The sequence below is a fragment of the Microsporum canis genome, genomic scaffold (assembly GCF_000151145.1).
Source record: "Microsporum canis CBS 113480 supercont1.2 genomic scaffold, whole genome shotgun sequence".
Lineage (NCBI taxonomy): Eukaryota > Fungi > Ascomycota > Eurotiomycetes > Onygenales > Arthrodermataceae > Microsporum > Microsporum canis.
Genome location: NW_003299168.1, coordinates 120,306 through 138,635, shown reverse-complemented (window position 1 = coordinate 138,635; position 18,330 = coordinate 120,306). Strand labels below are relative to the sequence as shown.

Here is an 18,330-nt window from a genome sequence, read left to right as displayed (position 1 = left end):
TGTGAAGAATGAATGCCCGAAGACAATCCTCCGATATGGGGCAACGGTTGGCTACGGCAGAGATTCTTGTTCCTAGCGATGGTGTCATTGACTCTATCCAGCGTTCAGGCTATTACCATAAGTGCAAACTGTGCCTCAGAGTGTGTGCTTATGAAGAAGATGGGCAATTCACGTGTCACTATGTCACCAATGATGGAGTATCATTTACCAGCGTCCTTTTATTGGAATAGCCACGCGTCAGACAGAGACAGAATTCGGTCCTTCTGAATCGAGCCGCTGCATAGCACACAACGGGGAGACAGGCGTGTTTTATGAGTGGAAACGCCATGTGGACGCTCATACTTCAAAAGGTCAAAACTTTGTGTACCGTTATACGTACTATGTAAACATAGTATGGCTTTTGGGCTTGTTGACAGCCTTCTCCACCTCGAGAAAGGAACTTTATCCATCATGGCGGATGTTCTTTTCTCCCGCTGATCGGCAAATCCGAAGCATACATAAAGGGCCTAGTCCCATCACACCTTTCAGAAGTTTGTCTTTCTCTGAACTGAAACCTCAGGCACTGGTGTCTGGCTCCCTTACGGTCACTGTATTCTTTCCATATCTTTAGCTTCATTCTTCTCGCAACTATGCAACCTTTATTGGTACTTGCCACACTGCTCGGCTCAGCCTTGGCTGGCACAATCCCATTGCAGAGTGCCAACTACCATGGATACAAGGTCGTGCGCCTCTCTGGAGAGGACACCAGCAAGATCTCTCATATTGTCTCCCAGTTGGGATTGGAGACTTGGAAATTCCCCAAGTCTGCCAACGCCAATGTCGACATCGTCGTTCCCCCAAAGAAGATTGCCGAGTTTGAGAAGATGTCTCATGCAGCCGGCCTCAAAAAGCAAATTATGCATGAGGACCTAGGAAGATCTATTGCATCCGAGATGTCCTTCCGCCCTTACTCCTGTGGGTTCAGCTTTCCGATGTCAAAACTCCCTAACGGATTCAATTGCTCACGATAGTTTCGGGATATATAGACGGTGGTGCAAATGACACCTGGTTCCAATCGTATCACAAATATGAGGATCACTTGAAGTTCATGAAAGACTTCCAGTCTGCTCATGCCGAAAACACCGAGATTGTTACCTCTGGAAAGTCTCATGAAGGCCGTGATATTACCGGTGTTCATGTTTGGGGTAGCGGCGGAAAAGGGTCTAAGCCAGCCGTTGTTTTCCATGGAACCGTCCATGCTCGTGAATGGATCACCACTATGGTAGGTTAATTTCAATCTTGTCTTAAGTCATCAGAGAATCATCTTAACTAAGCATGCATTTTACCATTAGACCGTCGAGTATATTCTCAACCAACTCTTGGAGGACAAAGAAGCCGGAGCTGCTCTCCTTGATAAATACGACTTCTACATCTTCCCAATCACAAACCCTGACGGTAAATAGCCACTTTAAATATTGACCACGCCCTCAACAGAGTAGCTGATCTTGCATAGGCTTTGTTTTCTCCACTGATCATGACCGTATGTGGCGCAAGAACCGTGAGCAGAATGAGAAAGGCTGCTATGGAACTGATCTGAACCGTAACTGGCCTTATGAATGGGATGGCGACGGTTCCACCACCGACCCATGCTCTGAGACCTACCGGGGTTCGTTCTTCTTGCGTTCAGGTTTTTACATACTTCAAATCACTAACTTCTAACACAGGACCATCTCCCGGATCCGCCCCTGAGACCAAGGCTAGCACCAGCTTCATCAAGGGCCTTGCCGACGGAGCGGGTGTCAAGATGTTCGTTGACTGGCACTCGTACTCCCAGCTCTTCATGACCCGTAAGTTTACATTAACCCTCATAGCTAATGTTTACTCGCCTTGCTAAACATTATAATCACTAGCCTACGGATACAGCTGCTCTGCGCGCGCACCAAACGACGATGTCCTCCAGGAGATGGCAAGCTCCTTTGCTGATGCCGTCAAGGCTGTTCACGGAACCAGCTTTACTACTGGCCCTATTTGCAGCACCATCTACCAAGCCAACGGTAACTCCGTCGACTGGGTCGTTGATGAGATCAAGGGCGAAACTGCCTTCGCTGCTGAGCTCCGTGACACTGGTATGCACGGTTTCGTCCTCCCTCCCGACCAGATCATCCCAAGTGGCGAAGAGACCTGGGCCGGTGTCAAGGCCATGTTTAGCAAGTTGAAATAAGGGTCTCGTTACCTTGCGGCTGAAAACCGTAATAAACGGTCTAGTTATGCCTACTCTTTGACATGTAGTCCCGGGACTGCTGTGTTTATAAATACCTACTTTTCCTGTACATACTATATAGTTATTATATGTGGAATATACATACTACGCCACTGCCTGCTTCAGCCGGGCCATTACGTCAAGGTCTGGGTTCAACAACCGCCGGCTGCATCGTTATATTAAGTATCAACTGCAAGGGGTGCTCCGGTAGGTCTACTCACGTGACCGATCTCATCGAGGCAATAGATCGCTGTAAAAAAAAAAATAGCTTAAGTTCAGCCCTACGTCAACTTCTCTCCCTTGCTATTATGAACGACTTTTGACATCATTCAAGCTGGATGAGGGAGAGAACAACGGCCAAAGCCTCAGTGATAGACCCCATGTATCCTAATGGAGCCCGCCGCCGCAGGGCTTACCACCTCACATCTTCGAGATACCTCAAATGCGATTGCTACATCCCAATCCGATGAGGCTAACGCTCCCCGCATCGCACACACGTTGACAGCTTGCATACGATGTAAACAGGTAATGCCTATTCCACCTTCTGTTCTACATCATGCAAGACCCCTTACATCTTCCGACGTAGCCACTAAGCCATGTCTACGTTCAATGTGCGAACGGTTTACCGCTTTGCGCTAACACATGCTCAATTATAGAGGAAGTCCCGATGTGACCCAGGCATCCCCCGGTGTGAGCCATGCAAGAGAAGCAACTCTAAATGCGAATACTATGACCACACCAAAGAAATTACAGTATCGCGAGCGTATATTATTGAACTAAGGGAGAAGATCAGAAGACTCGCGCGTGAGGTTGAGGAACTGGAAGATGAGGCCGATCGTGCGCCTGACGCCGAGGCTATGGCGCGCGGAGCAGGCCTTATCAAATTCAAAGAGACAGATGAGTCAAGGTTCCTGGGGCCATCTAGTGGCATTGCTATTACCCGGTTCGTCATGGACATGGCAAAGCAGAATACGGGCTCAAAATCAATAAAAGAAGTCGTGAACGAGAATACCGCCCAGCAGATAAAATCAGTCTTTGATATTGAGAGCCAAAAACCGACTTCAAAGGTTTTTCCAATGATAAGTTCTGTGGCCGAACCAAATCTTCCACCTCGAGAACTCACAAATAAACTCATTGATATCTTTATAGCAAGGGGTAAGCACTTCAAAGAGAGAATTTTTTGGGCTATATAAGTATTCTAATTTTATTTTCTTATACTGCAGCCCAATATATGATTCCCATACTCCATGAGCCAACCTTCCGTTCTGATGTCGATATCGTCTTTAACGGATCTCAAGATCCATGCCGGAACTTCCAGTTGCGCCTCGTTATAGCCATCAGTATGCAGCGAGTCAGCACACAGTATGCCGGATTGGCTGATAGCTACTACCTAGCTGCCCTACCTTACTTCGACAGATGTTTGGCCAAGATGGATATCTCAACGTTGCAATGTTGTGCTCTTATGGCCTTATACTCCCTCCTGACACCAACTAGAACGGCCGCCTACTGGGTGGTCGGGGTTGCTGCCAAATTATGCCAAGACCTCGGCATATCAGACGAAGAGACTATCACTAAAGGAGCGAATGGGCAACCGCTCAACTACCTTGAAATTGACATGCGGAGAAGGCTGTTCTGGATTATAACGTCTATGGAATATGGTCTCTCGCACAGCCTTGGTCGCCCGAGCTCATTCTGTGTGAGCCATGACCATATAAACGTCAATTTCTTCCATACTTGTGATGACCGTTATATTACCCCTAGTGGCATTTTACCTGAAGCGCAACCAATAATGAAAAAATGCATTGCAATTCATTTCTTTAAAATGAGGCTTTTACAGGCCGAAATCCGACGAAAGCTGTACCTTTGCAAACGGCCAACTCCGCTAGACGACAGAGACCCTTGGTTCACGCAAATGCTAGACAAGATGGATCGATGGGTTGAATCATGCCCTAAAAACGATGAAGGGAGCGGCTTTAGCCAGTTGTGGTAAGTTTTGCTTTTCCAGCACCCTTAACCCTAATGCATCATCTAAGTATGATAATAGGTTCCAAGGCAGACGCAACACGATGATTGTGTTTATGTATCGCCCCTCTCCACAGATTCCGGAGCCTTCACTTTATGCGGCTCAAAGATGCTATGACGCTTCTGTCTTTAATGTCAAGATACAGCGCGAACAGGTTGCCAACGGATCAATAGACCTTACGTGGATATTCACACAATCTGTATTCATGGCACTAAATACCATTTTATGGTCACTTTCCTATCCTGAAATCCGAAAAGAACACCCTGTCGGAGATGTAATAGGGGAAATTCGCCTAGCCATGGAAATCCTTGCCATCAGCTCGGAGCGTTGGCCAGGGGTTGAATCTGCACTCGAACTCTATAAGAGCCTTATTTCCGGCTGCCTCAAAGCATATGGAACTGATGAGTCCTACGTGGTTCATTCTCCTCCTTCAAATCGCCCATCTCCCTCTCCTAGCTCCGATTTTGCAACACCTCCTCCAATGTCTCATTCGCCCAACACTGCCTCGGTTCCATCTCCCATATCTCAACACAAACCTACATCAAATCGACTTAGCTCAAGTCCGTACGAAACCGCACATTCTCGTACATCTTTTGAAACGGCAACGCTTCACCCGGGGCAGCTAAAGTTCGAATCCACAACCCCTCCACCCCATACAACAATGTCAACAATACCCTATGATCTTACCCTACCACAGCAAGTCACCTACAGTAACGAGAACAGATCAAGCATTGACCCGAACTCGAGCAGCCCAGCCCAACCATTCTCATCTCCAGAAGCCAATACTCTCGCACAATGCGACATTAGCCCGACCCCAAGAAACAACTTTGACCCCAGCTCATTCCATAATAACTTCCCCTCGGTATTACCGGGCCTTCACCACTGGGACCCTAATTATAATACCGCTTCCACGACGGCAAGCTATCTGACATACCCTGGCGTCGCTATCGAACCGATGTCATGGGTAGGCACTATCGGTGACCAATACTCCCAATTTTTCAATCAGCCATACCAATCCACTCTATTCAGGGATCGTAGGCTGAGTTATGAGGAACACGCAGAATTGATGAATACCATTGGGCACGACCTACCAGATGTTTCACAACTGGTTGAAGAACCAGCTACCTTTTACACTCCCAGCATGGTACCTTAAAAGCAACAGTGTGCTATCATGTCTTACAACGCACTACTTTGCAACGCCCCATTTCACGCTTCTTTTGTGATTATTCTTTTTTTAAAAAATAAATGTTTACCTCGATGGGTTATATGTTTTCTATATTACGATTCTGGGCCTCCTTATTCTATATCTTTTCTTTTGGATTATTGTTTTCATCCCCCCTATTTTTTTTTTTTTTTTTTTTTGGAAACGAGATACTTAGGCCCGCGAAAAACGCTATGACTGCCATCTATATATACCCTAGCGGGACGGGATAGTGTTTATCTGACTTTACTTTCAAAACCCATGCAAGTTTGAAAAGTGAACATTTTGGTTTAGGTTGAGCCTTTCATGAGCAGTTTAAGAGCACGATCGTGTGCTTGTTAGGCCTTTATACCCCATTTACCCTTTATTCCTCAAACAAGCGCTGCCTTTTACTTGGTTAAACCGCTATGATTAGAATACAAAATTTTGGCTACAATAACTACACTGTTGCAATGACGGGCCAGAGAAGAAAGAAGTAATAATTCATCATCCACCGGATGATATCAAAGCTGGTTTGTTTAAATTTCTTTGGAAATACACACATATGTACGTTAGTTAATGCTTACGATACACGGATTATTTGGTCTGTCAAACCAAGCAGCCAAACCTCGTTTCGTCAACTCAGGTTGCTCGTCCTCACAAATATCTCTTCGAGTAAAAAAAAAAAGGACGACAAATAGAGGGTAAGAAAAAGGAAAACCATGCCAGGGAAAGGAAATATTATGCGGGAGGCTCCTGAGAGCGGCTTTATATGTCCCTCTAGCCATCACCACATGAAGGACAAGTATGAATAAAAACCTTTGAGAAAGACAGCCGTGGGGTAAAAATAGAGGGAAGGATAATAACAAGGGAAAGAAAAAGGAAAGCAGATAAAAGCAGCAAGAAAGAACCCAAATATAACCACCGTCCTGTTGAATCTCCGGAAACACCGCAAAGGAAAGATAATGAAGAATCAGTGAACATCTAACGCCGTTTTGACCGAAGCGGGTATATCCTGCACCACTATGCAAATTTGAAGAACTAAGGAACCAAAGTCCAAGAGAAACTAAGGTAAAAGGGAAGGGAAAGGTTAGTGATCTTGTAGTTTGTACCGAGGTTTGTTTCGCGTTGAAAAAAGTACATCGAGCGTCACTGCTGCCGAATGGAAGAGTAAGTCAGACGACCACATCTGTTTTAGAGGCGATGTGTATGCATGGAAACATAAGTTGCAAGAAGGAATTTTGAAGGCGGGACCACGAGTTGACCTGTTTGGTGACCGTGTTTGAGGTATATTGTCATCGGGCACCAATGCCAAACATCCCAACACCGTAGCTGCCACCTCGTTCGAACGGCGCAGGGCCTCCTGCCGCATGTTCCTGCTATGATTATGGTAAGTAAAGTAATATCAAAACAGAGCAGTAGCAAGATGTTATCCCGAGGTAGGTTAATCAACATGCGGGAAGAACGAACCATCTTCTTTCGTTTTTTCTTCCCTGCGCTGCTTCCATCATCCTCGTTGGAGTAAAGGGAACCTTCCAGATCGTCATCGTCGGGGAAGCCTTCACCGTAGCCAACAAAGCTGCTGTCGAGGTAACTTCTCTTCCGGCCAGCGCGTTTCGGTCGGCCAGGATCGGGCACAGCTGCAGCAGAAGATGCCTGTGCTGCGGGCGTACCGTTGCTCTGAGGCGTATGTTTAAAGGAGCCGGCAGCCGCTTTCTTCGGTAACTGCTCAGCAACATTTTTCGATGGTTTTTCATGGCCAAGTACGTCTTCCCAGTATTCATTCCTTGGCGTGAGTCCTGGCTCCATTTTCATTGCTCTCAGCTGCTGCTTGTAGAATGCGGTATCCGGTTCCGCGATCGTAATCTCCTTCCCAGCAACCTTTTGATTATACCATTCTTCATCGGGCCACATCATCAGGCTGCGTAGGCCTCCAGGGGCACCGGGCTCTTGTTTGACAGGTTTATTCCTCCCGGCCAGGCCCAAACCCTTGATCTTTCCTTCGTAGGACTTCCGTAGCCGATTTATTTTTTCACCTGTGACGGGATCTGTGCGAGCTACCGATGCAGCTATGGGGCCTAGACCGTAAAGCGATACGATGTCGAACTTGGGGGTCGGCAGAGTAGAGGTGTAAGCTGTGCGTGTTAATCATCATAAACAACATCCTGACGCCAGAAAAGGACAGAGAGTATATTGGCCAGGCTGCCTTACTGGATTTGCAGAGCCCTATCGCCTCTCCCACATCTCGTTGGAGGGACTCTAGGCTTAGATCCTCCGGCGGACCGGCTCCGTCTTTCAAGTCTATTTCCATTGGATCATGATCGTTACTATCGTTAGATGAAGATTTGTGCGTGCTGATACTCTTCTCATTACTGGACTGGTCATGCGCAAGAAGTTTCGCGTCGGTTCCAAGGGCTTCGAAGGGGATCTTCCCGCCAGCAAACGACGCGGTCATCGCTGTGCCATCCGGTCCATCTCTCACGGGCCCGCCGGTACTGCTAGCCGGCGTCGGGCAAGACGTTGATGTCGTCACAGTCGACTGGGAGACCGAGTGCGGGTGCATGGCGACGGACGAAGGGGGAGAAGAGAGGTTAGCCGACTGGGCGGCCGTATGGGCTGGAGACGTCGACTGTGTCGTGGACGAGCTTGATTCATAGTTCTGAGGACTGAATGACATCAACGGGGAGGGAGAAGTGACCGCGAGGCGCTTCAGCTGGCGATATCAAGCGTGAACGCGGACGTGGTGACGGCGAGGAGAGGCCAGGTTCGACGAGCCTGGATGTGGCGATGGAAGGGATCGGGTCGAGAGGAGACGAAGACGAGCGGGCGGCATGAGACGAAGATGGGGATGCGGCAGAGGGTAGGGGATTGCCAGGACGAAGCAATCCAAAGCCCTTTTGTATCTCCTTTCTTTCTGCTCTCTCTTTCTTTCGCTTTCCTTTCTGCTTCCGTCTTCTTCAGCGTCTGGCGAGTTTGCGAAGTCGAGCTTTTTTTTTCTTTCGAGCGTGAAAGTTGAAGTTCGAAAAGTTCTTTTTTTGTCGATTTTTCGACCTTTTTCGGAGATGCTTAGTCAGCTTAGTCATCCTTACCTCGAAGATACAAGAAGCTATACAAGAAGCTATACAAGAGACAAGAAGCTATACAAGAGACGAAGCTATACAAGAGACAAGAAGAGAATAAGATGGTTTGCTCTACGTGTAACTGCTCGTCGAGGGTTCTGTGCTACACCGGCAAAGAGTCGACAGCGTCCGCCAGCCCGCCCAGGTCGCTGAACCGCCATCCAAAGGCGACCTTGTCCCGGTGAAGATACTCAGTGACGTCGGTCCCCATGCTGCTCGACCCTCCTCCCCTCGCTATCCAGACGCTGTTGAGGCCCATCTCCTTCGCCGGTACATGGTCGTGGTGCAGACTCTGCGCGACGTGAAGGATGTCCGATGCTTCGACGCCAAACCCAGACCTGACGTGTGAAACCAGATACTCAAAGTTGCGCAGGTCTGGCTTGTACGAGCCAATGTCCTGTGCGGTGTAAACGGCGTCGAAGAAGGGCTCGTCTTCTCTCAGCCCCTCTCGCATCCCCGCCAGCGGCCCTGCCAGCGTCCTGGAGAAGGACTCTCCGTCCACGTTCGACAGGGGAACGAGCTTGTACCCCTTCTGCTTCAGCCGGCGCATGGCGGCCACCGTGTCAGGGAATGCGGGCCAGCGGCCGACGCTGTTGCCGAACCCTGTTGCCTCTTCGTCGAGGAGCTGTTCTGATGCTGGCAGAGACCGCAGCTCCCTTGCCAGGCTCTCGTATGCCGACTTGAGAACAAGGCTGTACGCTAACCCCGGATTTTTCACTTGAACAGCTCGCTCATGTCTGCTGTATGCATCTCCCAGCTTTTTCGGGTCGGCCTTTAGCGGGTTTGCGTCATCTAGTCTCTGGCTTAATGGCTTGAGGGCCTCCTGGATCCCGGTTTCCCAGTCGATCAAGGTGCCATAGATATCAAAGGATAGAAGGCGGAATGAGCTCAGGGGCCGACTAGAGTCCATTTTAGCCAGAGAAAGGTATTTTAAGAAGTGTATACTGCCTCAACCGAGAATGGACTTGGACGTACTTTTTGTACTCTGCTCGTCAGTATTACTAACCTGTTCTAACAAGTTCTTTGATATTCCCTCGGCAGAAACGCGGGGATGATGATATAGTAAGCAGGTTTCCTGGTCTATTCTTGTTTTTAAACAATATACAGAATTCGAGTGGCCCTTTTTGTTACCATATATATCCACATGTCCAGTATTAATCAAACTAATCTAAATGGCAATTTTGTCGTTAATAACCTCGCCGATGGACTTCCATGTAGCTCCAGCCGGCATGGAAATGACCCGGCGTTCCTTTTTCTCTAACCCAACAAACTCTGGGGGAAGCACATTATCAAACGAATACCCCTTTTCGTTTCGGAGGGCTGCATCCACCGCTTCAGCAAACTTGGCCGGATGTGCTGTTGACAGTGAAATGTGGAACGTGTCCGCGCATCGGGATATCGACCTCAGCGAAGCCGCAACTCCAATAGCTGAATGGGGGTCTAGAATGTATCCGCCAGCCTCCCCTCTGGTACCAGCGCTGACAGGGGCGGGTGGGAAACAGGTGGAGTAAATCGAACGAATGGTGTCGATTGTTTGCTCGTCAGATACCCGCTCGCTCTCAAACTCTCGCTGAGCAGCTTCTAGTATCTTACCGTCAACCCCGAATCCCCCTTTGCTAGATAACTCCTGCAACCATCCTCGGACAGTGTCGCCGGTTGTTTTCCGTTTCTCGTTGACGTCCCCTTGTCCGTAGACTTGGAATGCAAGGAACCAAAGCAGCCGTTCAAAGTTACTTGATACCAGAATATCCATGGCCGGACTCCACGTTTCCTTGACGGCAGCGGATCCCGTCTGTGCCTCTGTTTGCGCTTGTTTTGTGTACTGACCTGTTTTCAAGAATCTATCAAGGATGTCATTCTCGTTTGTCGCGATAACTAACTTCTCGGCAGGGAGGCCCATCTGCTTTGCAAACCACCCAGCCTATGGCAAATAAAACGCATGAGCAACTAAGTTCAGGTTTTGTCACATTGGCATTTCTGCACACTCACCAAGATATCGCCAAAGTTACCTGACGGTACAACGAAGCGAACAGGCTTTCCTTTGGCATAAGTGGGGGATCGGATAAGAGAGAAGTAGGCCTGGAAGTAGTAGGTGATTTGAGCCAGGATGCGTGCCCAATTTATCGAGTTCACAGCCGCTAGCTTGTGAGTTCTATTTATCTCCGGATCAGCGAAGAGGGCCTTGACCATATCCTGGCAGTCATCAAAGGAGCCTGGAGCCAAACTGTTAGCGGATAAAAGATAGGGTACGGCGATTAGAACATACCTTGGACACTGATGTTGTGCACGTTTTGATCCAGCACAGTCGTCATCTGAGCTTCTTGGATGGGAGACACTTTTCCCTTTGGATGTAGGATGAAGACTGAGGCATCTTTTTTCCCACGTAGCCCGTAGATGGCAGCTGACCCAGTATCTAAAAGAATTATCAGTATCCTTCCATTAGCAGGGCATATTGAAGAACATAACATACCTCCACTTGTAGCTCCAACGACCACAAGGTGATGACGGTCCTTGCCGGTCTTACCCTACAGGATTCCAAAACAATTAGTTCTACCCTGTAGCCTCCGTATCAATATCCATGCGGGCCCGAACCTCATTCCGCCTCACGAGGAAGTATTCAAACAGATTCCCCAGGAACTGCAGCGCAACATCTTTGAAGGCAAAGGTTGGTCCGCAAAACAGCTCCAGGAGGTATAGTCGTTTCTGCTCGTTTAGTGTAACCAGAGGTGTGATGTCCGGGGACCTGTTGACCTAAGTCAACAACGAACCATTGCGTTAAATCATTCTAGGGGAATTGTACCTGAATGTTCCGTAGCTGCGGGCTATGATATCCTTCAGGTCATCCGACGGGACTTCAGAGGGAGAGATGTACAATGACAGTATCTCAAATGCAAGCTCCTGGAAGCTATAGTTGCGCCACTTTGTCTCCCAATCAGCAGGCAACGAAGGGATCTGCTCGGGGATAAAGAGGCCTCCATCAGATGCAAGCCCCTTGAGAACGACTTCTTCAAAGGAAAACTGTTCAATTTATCTGCATCAGTTGAGGCTCGTCTTGGGTTCTTCTTTGCAGGGGGGTTGTGATATCGGTACATACGCCGTAGGAGCCTCCTCGGGAGCTCAAGTACTTCTGCGACTCTGTGACTGACATTGTCATATATGCGAAGACAACAAGATCTTCTTTCTTATATCAATATTGATATTTTATACAAACGACAGTAAAGAAGAACTTCTTGACTCGCAGAATCGGCTTTATCTTTCGTTTTTTCTGGTGGGGCAAAAAAAACCATCAAAAATTGCGCGATGAAAATGCCGAAGTTTGCAGCTTTTGCACTTTTTCAGTATATAAGAACCTGCAACTTCGAGATATTCTAATAACTATTCGATACTATCAAAGATATACATATTAACTGAATAAGTACAACGAAATGGGGTCCAGGTTTGAAACTGCATTGAAGAAAATCGACGATGTCCACTCCAAGGATCCCAAAGTGGTCACAGTCACCACCACCAACGGAGAAGAAGAGATACCAGATGAGCTTCACTATGCGAACAGGATGACGGAGTATCTTCTCAACCATGACCCCAATCCCTCAGAGCTACTTCGTCTGGCTGTACGAGCCCAGCACCTGCAGCGCTGGGAGATACCTCGCACCGACTACCCAATGAACAGAATGGGTTATCTTTCCTGGAGGACAGCACAGAAGAAGCGCCAGGCAGCTCATGCTGAAGAGATCTGCTTGGCCTGTGGCTACTCTGCAGAAGAGGCGGGGAGAGTTGCGGCATTAGTGAGAAAGGAAGACATGAAACGAGATGCAGAGTGTCAGGTTCTAGAGGACGTTGCGTGTCTGGTATTTCTGGCGGACCAGTTTGAGAAGTTCGAGCAGGAGCACGGCGAGGATCGGGAGAAGATAGTGAACATCCTGAGGAAGACCTGGACGAAGATGTCTGAAAGGGGTCATGAGCTGGCTCTACAGATTACGATGTCGGAGCAGGCGAAGGGGCTGGTTGCGGAAGCCCTTGCGTCTTAGATTGTCTTTTTAAACGGCTTCAGTTTGCTTGAAACGTGCCTCGTCCGTATATCACGTTTAATTCCCCCGCTCAGTTTCGTCTCAAATCAGCCCGTTACCGGAAGGGTTGATAGCTCGAACCAGAGCTATAGATGCACCGGCCGCCAGACCTCCAACGACAACCATCTGAAGCCCTCCTTTAATGCCGGCAACGATGTTATCTCTGCCTATCCACCCACGAACGACACAGGTCTTGACGTAGCCAAAAACCAACAATGTGATGGCCATGATACCAATGCTATAGTAGAGCGCAACCAGGACACGATCCACCAAGAAGTAAGGAATGAGAGGAATGAAGCCGCCGATAAAGTAGCCCAGAGCAAGGGTGATGGCAGATATCCAGGCCCGATTGCAGGAGGGCTTGGACTCTTTGTGGTGAAAAGTGAGAAGGAAGTCAAGGAGCTTCTGCGGCGAGTCATGCAGGATGTTGCTCATTCGAGCCACGGGTTCGTCTGGGAGATTGTAGGGAGCAAATACTTGACGGATGATGGTCATTGTTTCTGCTGGAGATGCTTTGACTAGGTCTTTCGTTTCTCGGACCGTGGCTTCGTATGCTTCCCTGGGCGTTGTTAGAATATATCTATGCATAAATATGATCCTGACTTACACTTCACTTCTGGAGCCAACGTATCCGCCCAGGCCCATGGAGATAGCACCAGCAACGAGCTCAGCCAGGCCTCCGACAACCACGACCCTGGTGTTCCCGAGAGCAGAGAGCCCAGCGCTAAGGGCAAAGGGAACGGTCAACCCATCTGACAGGCCGAGGATCGCATCAGATACGATTTTGGGGTTGACTCTGGTCCGAGTACTAGAGACGACACTCGCCAAAGACTCTCTGCTCTCCGTTGGCGAAGGGGGGAAGGTCCTGTAAGGAGCAAAGTCCTGGCCTTCGAGGTCCTGCGAGCCCCCGCTGCCGTTGATGCTGTCTCCGCCACCGAGTAAGGGCCGGTCTGTTGGTATTTTTTCGGTCTTGTTAACAGCTTGCTTTCTCTCTCTCTCTTTTTTCCCCTTTCTCTTAAGTGGAGGACTTACCACTCATGCTGATCTATTTGTCTGCTTTCTTTTTTCTCTTCTGCTTGCTGGTCTGGTTCTTTGAAGGGGGTATTCAAGGTATATAGCTAAGCTTGCACAAGGAGATGTTCAACTTCACAGCCAAGCAGTCTCTCTGACAGTTCTTAATCAGGCTTCCAAGGGCCGTCTGTAGCTTGTTAGAGGGGAAAGGGAAGAACAGCAAAGAAGAGCTCAGTGGGATAATACTTAATATATCAGCTAGCAGGACGTAAGAGCAGACAGCGTCAGGTCATCTTTTAGCTGGGATGTTTCATCCCGCATCCGAGAGGACGTCCTCTGCCCTTTTAAATGCCGGGCACATCCTCTTTCTTTCTCTTAATACCGCTTTTTCTCTTCTTTTCATGCTATTTTGCACACCTAATGCTAAGTATCTTCCTTCTAGACTATATCAGGATGACGGAAGAAGGGATTGTACCTCTAATGCAGCCAATAGGAGGGCAGATGATTGTAAGCATCCAGCAACTCCCTGCAAGCCTTCAGTGCAATAAACCATTCAGATCAAAGATGATTACTTTCTAGCTTTGCCGTTTCGATGTTTCATGCACCCCGCTTGACAGTGGGCTAGACAGTGGTGGGCGCAGTTTTTGATGGTTGGTAGAATGGTTGAAATTGTCGATTAGGTAGAGATGGTGATGGTGATATCAAATATCATACAGAGACCATTCTTATAACTATACAAGAGCAGAGACGACGCAGAAAACATAACATCGACATCGTAAGGTCATCATAAACAGGATTAGGCCCCTCCTTCTCGCTTCGCGTACTCCTCTTCCATGCGCTCTTCGTATAGCCGATCTACCTCTTCCTGGCTCAAGATGCCGGGATCTGTGCCCGCTGTTGTCTGAGAAGTGTTTGAAGTTGGCTCAGCCGTGGTCGTGGTGGTGACGGTAGATGGCGAGGACAACGGATCATTGGCGTTTCTCTTGCCGTTGGGACCCAAGGCCGAATTGTCTTTCTTGACGTCTTGACTGAGTGGAACGGGCATCTTGCAGTGTCTTTACGTGTGCTGTATTCTTGGCTGTATCCTTGATTTGGAGAGTAGTGTGCTTGTATTCTCTGGTTATTCTTCGTCTATGACTTAGAGGTGACTTGACCGCATGGAATATATAGAAGAGTTGGTGGCGACTTCAACGTGCATCGCCACTTTGTTCCTGGCTGATGATGTCAATCCTTGCTGAGTTACGAGTTTTTTAACATCTAGAATACGATATAGTTAAGAGTCCGTTTACTTTGCTTGTTAAACACCGGGTTGTTTACTATAGATATATTAATCTTATCTTCTTCAACCTCCTGCATAAAGCAAGATACAACCCCTCCTTTGAGAGAAGCCGGATCGATGAAAACGAGAGAAAGATGAAAGCCAAAGAATGTGCCTCTCAAAGACCCGAAGGCCGTTGAACAAGACGAGTCCACCGCGAAGTGCAATGCAGGGTCTCTTCTGTGGAGAGTCGCCTTTGTGATCGCGGTCCCCGAAACAAGGTAAGTATGAAGAAGAAAAGGAAGAGAAACGTTGAAGCGTTTGGAGGCGAAAGAAGTTTTTATATCAGAAAGCTGAAGGCGCTAACGTAAGCGAGAAGTTGTATGGAAGTTCTTATTGGTTGGTCCGCTTAGTCACGCTAGTATAGGAGGAAGAAGAGGAAGAACATGGCATAGCATCGTTTATCATTCTTTATCACTATCTTTTAGAGGTAGGTTCCCGGGAAAAGTACATAGGAAAGTCATGTAAAAGATAGAAGTAAGAAAAGAGAAAGGAAAAGAAAGAAGAGACCAACGCAGTAGATGTTGAGCATTAACCAAGTTCCTAATCAAGGGCCAGATCTTGAACAGAGACGTCGACTTCTTCCCCTTCCACAGGTCCCTTTGGCTGCCCGTTTTCATGTGCCCCGTTTTCTGTCGGCCTCTTCTTCTTACTACCAGCATTCTTCTTCCCCTTGCGTCCGGTGCCCGCAGAGATGGGAGCCATACGAATCCACCATGAGACAGCCTCTGCACGCTCGTTACAGAAGGGGAAGTCCTTCGCATCATCCTGAGCCCATCTTTTAAACACGGCACTGCTCATCTGGGTGGTATGCGCCAGCACCTCGTGGCTAAGACCTTTCGGTGAAAGTTCTGGAAGTCCGCCAGGCTGCGCGGCTGCCGAAGGGGTTGGCTCGGCAGCCATGGCTTTTTTGTACAGGTTATGGCCTGGAAGCGGTGCGGGGGCGCAGAGGACTTCCCATGGTTTGATCTTGAGCCAGTTATCCGTGCGGTGGAGAATTTCCATCCAGTCCGAACGGGAAGGGGACCGGGGCGCAAGGAAGATGGGGTACCCGTCGCAGATGCGTGCGACTCGAGCTACCATGTGAACATGGCGAACGAACTCCTTTTCCGGTGTCTGGAGCAGCGAGTGGCATATCAAGAGCGAGTGAAGGGCATCGGTAAGTAAGGGATGATAGGTCACAGCTTCGTAGCAGACGTCTGGGTTTCTGGCCTTTTGGCCGGAGGAATTGTTTCGGTTTGCAAGGGTCAATGCATCCGATTCCTCCGGGTAGGGTGGAAGGTTCGTAGGAGGCGTCGATGAGAAGAGATCAGACACCGGGTAAATCTTGTACAGCGTGGCGGGAGTGCCGTCGGGCAGGGTAGAAAGTATAGGCCCTGGGGTATAGTTGATCAACGACAGAAAAGTGAGATAATCACGAAGAGCCCGTCGAGCGTTTGTCTTGACGATCTTCCTTGCCTCCAGCCAGCGTCGATGAGCCTGTTTGTCCTTGGGACCGTTGCCGTCCTCGGTCGCATTGGGTTCATCGCCGTCATTATCGGCCGACTCCCGAGCCTCCTTGGATTTTTCATAGGCGCTCAATGCTTCATGGATGTGTTGGCATGCAATGCTCATGTATACGCCGGCTCTGTGGAAGAGTAGCTGTGCCTCCAGCCCGCGTGGCTGGTCTTTGTCATCTATTTTCGTGTTGTATCGGGACGGCATGGATTTCCGCCTGCTGCTTTCCGTCACCACCTCTATGTCCTTTTTCGCGTCTTCGTGCTGTCTGCCGCAGGTGCGGCAAGCTGCAAGTCCATCTGTAAGATCCCTTGCTGCGCCCACCAGGTCATCCTTCAGCATCTTCGCCACCGCTCTCGTCCGGTAAGTAGCTCCATCCAGCTGTCGTACAGCAATAATATCGTCCAATGGCTGCAGACTGGTGCACTGCACCAAGGAACGGGACGGAATCTTCTCGTGAAAGAAATGGACGTACTTCGCATCGTAGTCGTTCTCGTTCCGCTGCAGGACCAGCTTCGCGACCTCCTCCAACGCCGAGGCAGATTGCATCGTTGCAACACTGGCTGCAATCTCGTCAAGAGCATACGCCTTGGATAGCTTCTGCGTAGCATGTTCTCGCATACGATGGCGTCGTTCTCGGCTCAGTTTCGTGCCATCTCCTCTGCCCCCCCTCATTCCGGAGCCACCCAGAGAACTCCCTCCATTGCCACCGAATAGACCGTATCCAGAGTTGAAAGATGTGCTCCCAGGCGGAGAGATCGTTCCATTAGCTGCACGAACAGCGAGATCAGTAGCTTCCTCAATCAATCGGCGGATCTTGATGAGGTCGAAGAACACGCCCGGGTCGATTGGCTGTGGCTGCGGAGAGGCATAGTTGCTGTACGCCAGGCTCTCGAGGATCTCAGGAGGCAGCTGGAGCCACGGACCATGAAAGGACGAGATGTATCGCCAGTGCCTGTGTGATCGTAGCAGATAGTAAGCACAACAATGTCCAAATAATGAGAGTGACAGGGATAGTTCAAGTCTCGAAAAATAAATTCCTTCATAGCTTCATTATCAAGCTACATAACTTCTCCACCCTGCACATGAAAGAGGATTAAAAAAAAAGAGAGATAACAGAAGATAGACAGCAGGCTCACTTGTTACGGCAGATAATGAGCGCTGAAGTTGATGGCTCTGCGGGCGCTGGATCGATAGCTTTTGGCAGAGACGAAGATCCTTGTGGCTTTTGCTCCTGGTGGCTCCGAGTTGCAGAAGCAGCAGCACCAGCACCAGCAGGAAGAGGAGGAGGGCTGTCTTTTTTGCTCTCGCCAGCCTTCTTTTTTCTGGTCATCACGGCGTCTCTCACAGGACTACAGAGGAGCTGCTGTCCGGTCTTATAACCCTGGCGTAGACGTTTTTGATAAGTCTGAATTTGTTTGATAACGGACTGGTGGAAGGAAAAAAAAAAGGTGTTGAAGTTAAAAGGGCCAGTTCAGATATTAATAAGATGGGCGGTCTTTTTTTCTTCTGTTTGTACCAGGGCCAGCAGACGGGAACCCGCAGTGTGAGTGATATTTTGTCTTCTCTCTCCTCTTCACATCGCTTCTGCTCTGCCTCACTGGAACAAAGCGAAAAAGGGCGTAAAAAGATGCACAAAAGTGACGCCGAAGTTACTCTAAAATAAGCTTAAAATGATAGCTAAAAACAACTTGTCAGACCTTCTTTTTTTCTGCTTGGAGCTCAGGTAAGACTTTCTACAGGGTTCTCCAAGTAGCAGTTAGAGCGGCACAGCGAGGGCTGAGGGTTGTACGAGGAGAATAAATCAAATTATGACTATATATTATTCAGTGGGTATCCATGATATTATGACCCGACCATAACTCCAGGGTTATGC

At 48.8% G+C, this 18,330-nt stretch overlaps 8 protein-coding genes across 8 annotated transcripts; 3 read left to right on the top strand and 5 right to left on the bottom strand.

Annotated features, from left to right (window-relative positions):
- Nucleotides 1-629: 629 nt before the first annotated feature.
- Nucleotides 630-2,200, top strand: MCYG_01475 (carboxypeptidase A4; the record flags this gene model as incomplete). Its single annotated transcript, XM_002848495.1, has 6 exons — nt 630-954; nt 1,026-1,261; nt 1,332-1,434; nt 1,493-1,645; nt 1,704-1,826; nt 1,890-2,200. The coding sequence occupies 6 exons, from the start codon at nt 630-632 to the stop codon at nt 2,198-2,200; spliced, it is 1,251 nt and encodes a 416-aa protein (XP_002848541.1).
- A 429-nt stretch (nt 2,201-2,629) lies between these two features.
- Nucleotides 2,630-5,415, top strand: MCYG_01474 (fungal specific transcription factor domain-containing protein; the record flags this gene model as incomplete). The annotated part of the gene is made up of 5 exons (XM_002848494.1): nt 2,630-2,764; nt 2,896-3,394; nt 3,463-3,579; nt 3,634-4,225; nt 4,284-5,415. The coding sequence occupies 5 exons, from the start codon at nt 2,630-2,632 to the stop codon at nt 5,413-5,415; spliced, it is 2,475 nt and encodes an 824-aa protein (XP_002848540.1).
- A 1,322-nt stretch (nt 5,416-6,737) lies between these two features.
- MCYG_01473 (conserved hypothetical protein) lies at nt 6,738-8,119 on the bottom strand (the record flags this gene model as incomplete). Its single annotated transcript, XM_002848493.1, has 3 exons — nt 6,738-6,821; nt 6,913-7,577; nt 7,654-8,119. The coding sequence occupies 3 exons, from the start codon at nt 8,117-8,119 to the stop codon at nt 6,738-6,740; spliced, it is 1,215 nt and encodes a 404-aa protein (XP_002848539.1).
- Nucleotides 8,120-8,664: 545 nt separating this feature from the next.
- Nucleotides 8,665-9,471, bottom strand: MCYG_01472 (haloacid dehalogenase; the record flags this gene model as incomplete). The annotated part of the gene is made up of 1 exon (XM_002848492.1): nt 8,665-9,471. One exon carries the CDS (start codon nt 9,469-9,471, stop codon nt 8,665-8,667), a length of 807 nt encoding a protein of 268 aa, XP_002848538.1.
- Nucleotides 9,472-9,729: 258 nt separating this feature from the next.
- Nucleotides 9,730-11,709, bottom strand: MCYG_01471 (threonine synthase; the record flags this gene model as incomplete). The annotated part of the gene is made up of 7 exons (XM_002848491.1): nt 9,730-10,482; nt 10,551-10,774; nt 10,828-10,974; nt 11,032-11,086; nt 11,154-11,304; nt 11,362-11,579; nt 11,656-11,709. 7 exons carry the CDS (start codon nt 11,707-11,709, stop codon nt 9,730-9,732), a joined length of 1,602 nt encoding a protein of 533 aa, XP_002848537.1.
- A 277-nt stretch (nt 11,710-11,986) lies between these two features.
- On the top strand, nt 11,987-12,589 carry MCYG_01470 (glutamyl-tRNA synthetase; the record flags this gene model as incomplete). The annotated part of the gene is made up of 1 exon (XM_002848490.1): nt 11,987-12,589. One exon carries the CDS (start codon nt 11,987-11,989, stop codon nt 12,587-12,589), a length of 603 nt encoding a protein of 200 aa, XP_002848536.1.
- Nucleotides 12,590-12,670: 81 nt separating this feature from the next.
- On the bottom strand, nt 12,671-13,667 carry MCYG_01469 (conserved hypothetical protein; the record flags this gene model as incomplete). The annotated part of the gene is made up of 3 exons (XM_002848489.1): nt 12,671-13,187; nt 13,236-13,578; nt 13,661-13,667. The coding sequence occupies 3 exons, from the start codon at nt 13,665-13,667 to the stop codon at nt 12,671-12,673; spliced, it is 867 nt and encodes a 288-aa protein (XP_002848535.1).
- Nucleotides 13,668-15,500: 1,833 nt separating this feature from the next.
- On the bottom strand, nt 15,501-17,819 carry MCYG_01468 (conserved hypothetical protein; the record flags this gene model as incomplete). Its single annotated transcript, XM_002848488.1, has 2 exons — nt 15,501-17,409; nt 17,594-17,819. 2 exons carry the CDS (start codon nt 17,785-17,787, stop codon nt 15,501-15,503), a joined length of 2,103 nt encoding a protein of 700 aa, XP_002848534.1.
- Nucleotides 17,820-18,330: the final 511 nt, after the last annotated feature.